Raw genomic sequence first — 11,064 nt, 5'->3', positions numbered from 1 at the left:
GTGCTGGAGGAGAGAAGCGGGTGAGGCAGCATCTGTGGAGGGAAATGGACAGACGATGTTTTGGGACGGACGGGATACTTATTCAGACAGTTTGAGTCCCTCCAGCAGTTTTTTTTTGCTCGAGACCTTCAGGATCTTTTATTTACAATTTTCATTTCACAGCAACCAGGCAGGGTTCGGCAACTCACACACCTTCAGGATCTTTTATTTACAATTTTCATTTCACAGCAACCAGGCAGGGTTCGGGCAACTCACACAGCTTCGAACTTTCTGGCACCTGAGGCTCGTGGTACTTTGCAACGTTAAAGGTGCTCGATTCAGTGTAAGCAATGGACAAAACCACTGTGAGGCCGGATTAACTCCACAATCGGCAGTTCGGCCACAGTGGGCTTCACTTTAGGCTGTCGGTGCCGGCGCTGGAAGCGGCTCTGGGTCAACGCCGCCGCCGCCGCCGCCACAGCTTGCAGGCGACCTGCGGTTGCTAGGGACGTGTCTCCAGCCCGCATGCGCGGGGAGTCGGAAGTGACGGATGGGTTGCGTGGGGCAGCGGGTTCCGGTCGTGTCGGACGCCGCGCAGGTGGGACGTGTTCAGGTAGTGAGCGGGGCGACGGGCCGGTCGGTCGTCTGGATGTCTGGTGGGTGGGTGCAAAGAACTCCGAGCTGCAACTGAAACGCCCAAGCTGAAACCTTGTACTTTGCACCGGTTTCTTCAAGTCTGATGGTTAAAAGCGGGGCGTGCGTGGTGAATGATAAGTTTGCAGTGCAGCAAGGTGTGTGACCGGCATGTGTCGTCGGCAGCCAGGGAATTAATCTGCAGCTGTTAGTGTGGATTTGATGATCAAGCTTTTCCTCTGCCTTAAACAATGTTGAGTTTGAGTCATGGAGCTCCCTCCCTGACGACAGTGTGGAAACATGTTCTTCTTGCAATGAACAGTCTGCTAGAGGAACGTAGCGGGTCGAGCAGCATGTGTAAGAAGAAAGGAATTGTGGATGTTTGCGGTCGGGACTCTGCATCAGGACCCTGCAATTCCTTTCCCTACACAGATGATGCTGGACCCACTGAGTTTCTTCGGCCGATTGTTTGTTGATCCAGATTCCAACATCCGCTGTGTCTTGTGTCGCGACCCGAAACGTCACCTATTCATGTTGTCTATAGAGACACTGCCTGACCCGTTGACTTATTCCAGCACTTGTGTCTTCCCGTGACTGCTTCTACACCTTAAACTGTGCTACTGAAAGTGAAGGTGCAGCTGCCATATTACTGGGCTAGAAATCCCAAGGCCTTGACTAACAGATCTGAATTAATATCCAACTGCGACTGTCATTTTTACACCAACCTTACACTGACTTATTTTATTCTTCCAACATTCTTATTAACGCGCTCCTTCTCACTCTCTCCCGAATCTACTCGCTGGCACACGATGGGCAATTTACAGTAAATCCACTTAGTCACATGGAGAACATGTAAACTCCACACTGACAGCAGGGTCAGTTACGTCATACCTCGTCTCTATTGCAACTCAGTTAACCAACTCCCCATCCCCCCAGCCCCCCCAGCGCCAGATAAGTGCCTTCATCATCCACAAACTCGTTTTTTGGGGAAATACCTTCTAAGATTTCCACCATCCTTTGTTTAGAAAAGGGACAGAAGTTTAGGGGTAATATGAGGGGGAACTTCTTTACTCAGAGAGTGGTAGTGATGTGGAATGAGCTTCCAGTGGAAGTGGTGGAGGCAGGTTCATTGGTATCATTTAAAAATAAATTGGATAGGCATATGGATGAGAAGGGAATGGAGGGTTATGGTATAAGTGCAGGCAGGTGGGACTAAGGGAAAAAAAGTTGTTCGGCAAGGACTTGTAGGGCCGAGAAGGCCTGTTTCCGTGCTGTAATTGTTATATGGTTATATTGCTTCTAATTTCAAAGATGAATGACTTGGTTCTCAGTCCTTTACTTAAATTTCTACCATGTCAAATCAATTTGAACATTTCCATTAGAATCTAAAGTCGAGGTTTACTCAGATTGGAAATTTAAGCTAAAGTGGGTAGCGGATGGAGAGAGCTTCCGTTTTTTTTAGTAGTACACAGAGCAGTGTAGAAATAATGTACAGACTTAATTTTCCTTTGCTGGATGCCTAAGGTCAATGGTCGATATGAGATCTGAAAATTTTTCCACAGGTGGAGTGAATGGGTGGACAGTTTGGATGCTAATTCACTCCTGCCATTTGTACCAGGCTTCTGACAAAAGTATTTGAAGTACTTGGAGCCATCATAAATGCTCTTTCTCCATTTTAAGCTGTGAATGACCTGGGATTTTCATGTCGGTGAATGTTAACTAATATTGTGAATGTGATTCCTCCAAGTACTGAACAATTTTTCTCTTTCAGGTATTGACTCGTGAAAAGACCTTTATTTCATGACATACTGCTATTTTGTCTTTAATTAGCAGTCTACATTTCTGAAGCTGCTCCTGCATATCTGTCCTGGTCTTCACACATAGATAGCTGCTCCTGGTAGGACTGCAATGTATGATTGAGAGCAAGTGAATTAAACATCTTGCAGGTGAGCTGAAAACCACAGTGAGGCTTAGAATGTTGAGTCGGCTACAAGAGCTGAAAAAAGAAGAGGAAGCTCTACTGAAGATCAAAAGCACTTTACAAGATCAATTAAACCGACTCAAGGTAAATCCACAAAGAAAGTTTGTGTTTAGTGGATTGTCCTCTTGTGCTGTGCCATGCCAGGAGATGGAATCCCTTTCAATCAAATATTTCCAGGTTAGGTATGGTATAAGCAAATGGCACAGAAACAATTACCATGTCTTCATGTATTAATCCAGCCAGAAATAGCAGAAAAGTACATAGGAAAGATGTTTCTACTGGCCTATCCTGTTACATAGTGCACACTCTGTCATGAATTTGTTCAGAACCAAGATGGAGTTGGGGATGTGGAGATATTTCTGGAAAATGGCACTTAAATAGATTGGTCATGATCCAGTCAAAGTACTGAGTCTTGTCAGAATGCAGCTGAAAATTTAATAATACAATTAGGCCCTACAGGTTCACTAAGATCATAATTTATCAGGTTGTGGCCTCAACTTAACCTCCCTGCCTAACCATTGACTTCTCTTAGCCCCAAAATGCTTGATTATATTTAAATATATTTAATAATTTACAATATTGAATGAGTCATTCAGCCAGTATTTGTGTCAGTCATAAAATAATAATCCAAACACCTTCCAGCATTTGGTCTTAAAACATCAGGCCACACTGAATTTTGATAGAGGCCTGAGGGGCTAAATAGCTTTTCAGTTTCTGTGTTCTATACATGTTTGATTTATTTAACCTTTATGTGACCAGCAATGTCACTATTTTTCAAAATGCATTATGAATGCAAGTTATTGTTAATGTGGCTATCTACAGCTTTAGGAATGTGTCCATGTTAATGTGAGTTTGCTATGATTGCAGGTAGAAGAGTTGGCCTTGCGATCCATGATCATGACCAAAGATGAAGGCCACACTGTTGGCACTGACAAGTGTGGCCAAACACCTGAATCCATGGAGGTGAGAAATGTGTTTTGTGCTGTAAATACTGTAATGTTTAGTAAAATTTCCAAGATGACAGATTAGCCAGGCACAGTGACTGCTTGTAATTTTGTTTTGGTTATGTGCTGTCTTAATTCTGGTATGCTTTAGTATTTGTATGTACTTTTCTTCATTCATACTTGGACCTCATTTCTTTGTTCTATTTTCCATTACTTGGAGAAAATATTGCAGGAATTTAGAACAAGATAATAAGGTTGAATAGATTACTTTGTAAATAACTCATTGTTTACCTTCTTCCTTGCATTTCTACTCTGCTTCCCTGTAGTTTGCTCATTTGTGTACCTGCCTTTTATTTTTTTCTCTTGGGTTCTGTCCTACACTAACTCCTTTGGTCAGCTTGTCACCAGTACTCTTTTTGTCAATTTGAATGCTGTATCCTGTGATTGTGAGCAAGTCAAAGCTTGGGAATTCTGCTGAAAGTGAATCATCTCATGACACTCAAGTCTTTAAATGTGCAAAGTACAAATACAGAACATGACAGTGTACTATTCACTTACCTGGATAAGCACAGTTCAGACTACATTCAGAAACTAAAAGCCATCCAGGGTAAAAGTCAGTCTGAAGAAGGATTTCGGCCCGAAACGTAACCCATTTCCTTCGCTCCATAGATGCTGCTGCACCCGCTGAGTTTCTACAGCATTTGTGTGTACCTTCGATCTTCCAGCATCTGCAGTTCCTTCTTCAACACAGGATAAAAGCCCATTTGATTCACGCTCTCAGAATTTACATGAATAAACACAATTTCTTTTCCAATTTGTATTTATGCACAGATAACATGACTTTGCGTTAAAGAAAATTAGAATACACGCCATTTTCTGGGTATACAAATCCCCATTAATCTGGGGTACCCTGTGTTTGGTCCAGATTCTCAGTGGTGAAGTTGTGTATTTTCGATGACACATTAAATGGAGAAGCCTATCCCGGTGAGAATGATCCCAGAACATTACTTTTGAGGAGCTCTTCCTGATCTCCCTGCCTGAAATTTATTCCTCAGTACTGAAAGATACCTGATCAATTTCCCATTGCTATTTGCAGATGCTTGCTGTGCACAAATTGGCAGCTTTACACTCCCAACACAACTGTAAATTGATTTGAGATGTTATAAGGTTGTGAAATTTTCCCGAGAATCGAAAGTTATCTTCCTCAAGCCTACGTAATCCATATCCCTGTCCCCTCCAAGGTTCTCATATGTAGGGACCCAACAGACTAATTCCCCTCAAAATGGGTTTTGAACTAGAAAAAAGGAGCAAAACATTTAATATTATAGTCATTCTAGAATAATTTAATAGTAATTTAATAGAATAGTAATTCTAATCTTAAATTTAAGGAGTGAAAGTTATGTAAGATTCATTATAGCTTTAACCTAATGTGTCTATTGAATACCTTATTTTTATTGCTAATCATTTCCTTCTACAGTCTTTGATGCAGGTAGACAATGAAAATACCATCAATCAAACCCAGCTACAGTTAAACACATCCCAGTTTGTTACTCATATAAGACATGATGAGGAGGAGGAGGAAGTGGAAGAAGAAGAGGATGAAGAATATAACTAAATCATGCTTTGTGTCAAGACTTTAAATTAATAGCACAAAAGATGTCTTCAGATTTTTTTTCAATGTACAGCAAGTTGGATGTATGAACACAACAGCCTTTGAGAACTGCAGACCATAACTTCTGAAACATTACTTTGAAAGTGTTGTCTTCATTGCTTCACCTCCTTGACAGAAATGAGAAGGGCAGCTGCAGTGGACGACAGTTGCAGCGGTGCAACCTTTGTGCTGAATAAAGATGTGTTATCGGCACAAACTGACAAGTCCCTGAGAATTAGGAAGACAAAATCAGAAACGCATCTCTGCGGGTGTGCAAATTTTCGCAATTTTGAACTTTCTTGGAACATGGGTGCTGAGGTTTTGGAACAATAGACAACAAAGTTAGCTGGATGTATGAATGATATTCACATGCTGCAGTCTCTGTGCTTGGTCACGGGATCTTTTATTATTTTATTACTTCTGTGCATCCCCTGAGGATCTCCAATAGTGACTAATCACTATTGCAGTATTAGTTTTGTTAATAAAAAAAGCCTGTGCAGAAACTCCTGAAAGTACCATTACAATAGTAAGTGTCCATGTTTATGGTAACAAGCTTGGGTAGTCTAACAAGGAGAGAGGAATGTCTACCGAATGTCGGCAGAAATTACAGGGAGACGGGAATGTCTGGTGTGGCATCCATATAACTCATCTACAGCTGAGTTGGTGACAGCTTCTTGGTGTCATTACATATCTTAACAGTTCACAGTATTGCATTGGCTATGTTTGTAGCAATGTAATTGATTACCCGTACCAGCATAAAGTGCACATAACCCCATGTATTTATTAAACCACGATAAAAAGATTTCCTTTAAATTGTTTTCGGGAATGTACCCTGAGACAATTTTAGTGAAGGCTGATTGCTGAAAACAATGTTGTTGACCCTCCACCTGAGCAGGGCGTACAAAGCTCTTTGCCAGCCTTAATGCTGGGGCAAACAACCACTGTTCTTAGTTAATGTAAGCTGCGGAGAAAGACAGAAGGGTGCTATTTTTGATTGGGTGTCCTTATTGTACTGTTGTACTGTGCCTGAGCTCATTTTATTTGAATTTGCAGGATATTTGGCAGAAGCATTTGAGATATGAAATGAGATTCAGAATTTGAGAGTTGGGAAAGTTTATTTTTCTTATATTTTAAAGGGAGAATGTGTGTCAAGATGCAGGGTGCAAAATGGTTTAGTTTATATGTTAGTGATGGGAGATTGTAACAATCTATATGACATTTTTTTTTTCTGAATATAAATCTTAACATCACATCTTTTTACTTCTAAATTCAAATTAGTCATAATGATTGTAGGATTATCCCGTATAGACTTGAAGCTAATCATTGACAGGTAAACCATCATTACAATTAAATATCATTTTAAGCCAACTCTCAGTGCATGTCAGATGAGACTCAGAACCAAACAGCACATAAGCTGAATACAACAGAATGAAGACGCAGGCACTTCATGAATTGTTTTTCAAATCTAGTGCAATGAGAAGATCCCAGAAGTCTGAGAATGCCAACATTGTTGCCTCTCAAGTGCTAATGACAGCAGGAATAGGAGGAAAGGGCATCATGTGCTGGAACAGGTGAAGGCATTTGGACCATTGCGACCTATTAGGAGCAGAGGTTACCTGTATTAGACACAGAAGCTGCTACTGAATGTAAGAGGAACAATATCCTGGTGGACAGGTTTTCTGGACTACTCGGGAGGTTTTAAACTAGTCTAAACTAACAGGAGGGTGTGTACCAAAAAGGGCTTATCCAGGGAGGTATTGTAAACAAAATTAGTTGGTGTTTTTTTTGCTGTTTTGAGGAAACACTTTGGCTCATTGATCATGAAACTTTGTGGCAGGTGCTAGACAGATTAGGCTGCCTTTAAAAGATAATAAGATTCTGAAGCTGTCGCAGTCAGATGACTGAATGTTCTGAAGTGGCCTGGAGATGGACCAATATCATTTGAACTGGGATTAAATAGAAGTGTGTTATTGATCCTATCCCATTCTCCTTCAATAAGTGCAGGAGTAGGCAATTTGGCACCGAGCCAGCACCGACATTCACTGTGATCATGGCTGATCATGCTAAATCAGTTCTCCCCATATCCCTTGATTCTGTTAGCCCCAAGAGCTATATCTAACTCTCTTGTAAACTCTCCAGTGAATTGGCCTTCACTGCCTTCTGTGGCAGAGAATTCCACAATCTGTATTTTATGAATCTTATTTCAGTGAGACTGATGCATGCATGAGATAATCCAAGCTAATTTGGACTCCCAATGCAACATTATAGATGTTTCATTCTATGATTAGTAGCACCATTGAAGGGCCCATTTAATACATTTTCAAATTACTCTGAAAGCTAAACATTCATATGTGAAACAAGAACATGACGGTTTAGGGGAGCAGTTAGGCTAACATTTTGAGTAGAAGTGTGAATATGCCAAGGGAGATCCATTTGCATCCATACTATCACTCACTTGCAAGAAAATTGTCTATCTTCTGCTTCGAGGACCTTGATGCACATACTGACTCTTGTCCTGTGACTCTGGGGTAAGATCAGGTCAAACACACATGGCAACGTCACTATACAGATACTATGACCTATCATTGAACATTTCAACAACTACCTCAAGCCTACTGAAAGGTTAAAACTCACTGTAAAAGATAATTACAACAATGAACTCCCTCGTCCAGTTCAGTTTAGTTTATTGTCACGTGCACCGAGGTACAGTGCAAAACCTTTGTTGTGTGCTAATCGGCCAGCGGAAAGACAATACATAATTACAATCGAGCCATTCACAGTGTACAGCTACATGATAAGGGAATAACGTTTAGTGCAACATGTCTTTGGAAGAATGTAATATCCCCATTGGAATTTTATCAGAAGTTTGGATTTGTTGCAAAAGATCTTTTTTTGGAAAACGTGCAATACTTTTCAGAGGGGTGAGCCATTCTAATTCTGAGGCATTCACCCCATTGCAGTATCTAGGCAGAGGGAAAGAGGTTGAACTTGCTTTGTCAGTGGTTGCCACTGAGCAGCTGTTTCCAACCTGGCACAACATTGTGATCCTTTATATGCTTACATTTGGAACTATTCCTATGAAAATGGACACAGAGCTCATCCTCACACTGAAGTATTGTCATCAAAAACACACACAAGAGAGGCTGGTTCAAATACAGCTTAGAAAAGTTTGCTTACAAGGGAAACTCGGCCTTTACAAAGAGATTTGTCAAGTTCAGCTAAATTTGCTAACGCATCATTGAATTCCAAATGACATTCTCTCTCTGGAACCAATGAATAGTTTGCTAGATTGTTCTCCAAATTTTTACTTTATTTTTGGACTGTGTACGGCTGCAGGGTGGATTTATTCTGAGTGCCTAGTATTGGTGTCATCTTCTCATCCAGATAAATGAAGAAAGGTTAACAGGTAAGATGATGATTTGTGGCAGTCAGTCTTTCATTAATCTCATTTGCCAAACTTGACTGGATGTGTATATAACACAAATGAGCATTACATTAGGAATTCATTTTTTCTACAATATTGTCTGGAAATCAACAATGTGATATCAAGGTGATACCTTTAGCTATCTGGTGCAAATGTTCAACATCAGGAACTTGGAAAGACCCAAAAGCAGTATTGTGGCTTTCTGAATGGAGGATCCAATCTGAACACAAATTCAGTAAATGCTATTTTAATTACTTGGATGACAAGGATGCCAATTAATATAATGCAAGACAAAAAATACATGGTAGTGCATATCTTTGATACTTGTGCCTGCGGTAGAAGCTATGATGGTTAATAACCAGGTTTATTTTGTATGGAAAGCACAACATAGAAAGAGATCATTCAGATCAAGTGCTCACTCACGGCATCACATTCTCCCCATTCATCCGATCCCCCCATCATCTCGTTCTATAACATCCTCCTTTGTACGTTTATTCCTTTGGGAAGAAGTTTCACATTTGCACTGTGAATTCATTAAGATGGGGACACGTTTTCTCTTCATTTATCAATCAAATTAGTTCAGAATTTGAAAGACCTGTCGGGTCATCCCTCAGCTTTCACTTTACAATGTGCTCTTGCCCGTGTGGTTAGTTTTTCTGCGGCACTCTTCTGCATGATTGTGTTGTACTCTGTGTGTGGACAGATTGTGGGGAGAAGCTGCCATCGGGTGCTAGGTAACGACACTGGACTGATAAAGGCTGAAGGATGATGCAGCCCCTGGTTCTGCATGGAGGGCTGCTGCTGGCGCTGCCTCTGTGCCTGACTCTGGACTTTGACTGGACAAAAGACCATGGCGGATCCTTCTACTATGGGACTTTCCCTGCTGGTAAGTACATTGAAGGGCCCAAGTAGAGCTAGGAACTAGAGCGATGTATTCATTTACTGTTAATACTTTTAAGATGCTGTATGGTGAAGGCATGATTTTTATGGTCAGAACAAATCTATTGTTACAGAATGTCCATTTCTGGTCACTGATCTAAAAGTTTAAGAATAATCAAGAAAAATAATATTGGTCCTTCTCAGTTCTGGAATCTTCTCATTATACCAGATTTGTGGACAGTTTCTTAACTTTACGCAATATAAGAATAAACTGATCTATTGATATGTTCTCTGTGTCCAATAGCTTCAGAATTCTTACCAGTTTAGAGCAGGCCAATGTTTGTTACCAGAAGCTGGATTATATGCATCATATTGAGTTTTCAATGACGAAGGACTGTTGCCCCTGTAGTGACAGATTATTGGCAGTCCCCATAAGAAACAGTATGTGCATTTACCGTCTCAGTTTACAAATCAAGATCCAGGTGAAAAAAAGAGACAAATATTCAAAATCTTGATTGGTTGAATCTAACAAGTATTCTGAAAAGACTTTAGGATATTGGAATTGTTACAGCACCAAGGACTAGGATCTACTGCTTCATCTTCCACTATCCCAATGATCAATTGATACACAGACGATTTATTAATCAGTCCACAACAAATCCAGGCTAGAAATGAATAAAGCCCCCATGATACGTAGCTTTAGGAACTGAAACGAATGGTCTCCCCGCCCTTCCATAAAATAATTCAACTTTACAATAACTTTCCAATATCCATTAATTCATTACAACCTCAGAAACTACCTAATCTAAGCCTCAAACATGCAAATGACGAAGCACCACATATATGGTGCTGCAGAGAATTCAAAATAAATCTCTACTCGGCTCTCTCCCAAATAGATGACATTATAGCATGAATGCATGATTTCTAATTGTGGATTTCACAACCAATGGACATGTCCTTCTGTCTAACCCTCCCAAGATTTTTTATGAAACCTCTCTTGTTCTTGTGTGCTCCTATGTGTGAGTGAGCATAGCCCTTGGGAAACATTAAGTCCAAAGACATTTGCTTTCCACTGTACATCCTTTCAGATTATTCATGCAGAATCTCAAAATGTTATTTTCTTTAAGAAATATGTCTAATTTGCATTCCTTCCACCTCCGGTGCTGTGGGAGTTATGTAGGCTTCACGTTAAATAAAGGTCTTGATATTAAAAATTCCAACTTTGCTTTCAAATTCCTCCAAGATTTTGCCCCTGCTCACCCTGAGTGGAAATCCATCCCTGTAAACTCTGGTGCTACAACTCTCTATGATCTCTGTGTTCCCCCAACTCTCACAGCCTTCCAGTCAATGTCGATTTTAATCTCTCTGTCAGTTACTTGGACACCAACCCTAACTTCTCTGCCTCCCTCTCCTCCTTTCATGCTCCTTAAAGCACAACTCGTTGGTTGACTTTTGGTTCTCTCTTTGCCATCTCCTTTTGTGACACGCCTTGGATGTTTTACTATGTTCATGGCAGACTATACGAATTAATGAACAGTCCCGTGCAGCTACAGATCTTGTGACAGCATGGTTG

The 11,064-nt window shown here is 40.7% G+C and overlaps 2 protein-coding genes across 5 annotated transcripts in view; both read left to right on the top strand.

Annotated features, from left to right (window-relative positions):
- Positions 1-515: 515 nt before the first annotated feature.
- Positions 516-5,706, top strand: snapc5 (small nuclear RNA activating complex, polypeptide 5). Of its 2 annotated transcripts, none has more exons than XM_055661358.1 (4): positions 516-592; positions 2,384-2,677; positions 3,461-3,556; positions 5,015-5,706. In XM_055661358.1, the coding sequence occupies exons 2-4, from the start codon at positions 2,588-2,590 to the stop codon at positions 5,150-5,152; spliced, it is 324 nt and encodes a 107-aa protein (XP_055517333.1). In that variant the 5' UTR covers positions 516-592; positions 2,384-2,587; the 3' UTR covers positions 5,153-5,706. The 2 variants fall into 2 exon arrangements, with proteins under 2 accessions (XP_055517333.1, XP_055517334.1); XM_055661359.1 differs by lacking the exon at positions 516-592 and adding an exon at positions 659-770.
- Positions 5,707-5,854: 148 nt separating this feature from the next.
- Positions 5,855-11,064, top strand: part of LOC129712704 (lactase-like protein) — a 27,970-nt gene continuing 22,760 nt past the window's right edge. For 2 of the 3 annotated variants that reach the window (XM_055661352.1, XM_055661353.1), the window contains exon 1: positions 5,855-9,498. In XM_055661352.1, the coding sequence (XP_055517327.1) occupies positions 9,378-9,498 (121 nt within the window). In that variant the 5' untranslated portion in view covers positions 5,855-9,377. The remainder of the gene's footprint in view (positions 9,499-11,064) is intronic. The other variant, XM_055661350.1, reaches the window with a different exon arrangement.

Source organism: Leucoraja erinacea, chromosome 33, assembly GCF_028641065.1.
Source record: "Leucoraja erinacea ecotype New England chromosome 33, Leri_hhj_1, whole genome shotgun sequence".
NCBI classification, from domain to species: Eukaryota; Metazoa; Chordata; class Chondrichthyes; order Rajiformes; family Rajidae; genus Leucoraja; species Leucoraja erinaceus.
This window is presented reverse-complemented; position numbering and strand designations above follow the sequence as displayed.

Coding starts and splice junctions, on each gene's coding strand:
- snapc5 (XM_055661358.1), top strand. CDS start 2,588: ATGTTGAGTCGGCTACAAGAGCTGAAAAAAGAAGAGGAAGCTCTACTG. Junction 2,678..3,460: donor ATCAATTAAACCGACTCAAG/GTAAATCCACAA, acceptor CTATGATTGCAG/GTAGAAGAGTTGGCCTTGCG. Junction 3,557..5,014: donor AAACACCTGAATCCATGGAG/GTGAGAAATGTG, acceptor TTCCTTCTACAG/TCTTTGATGCAGGTAGACAA.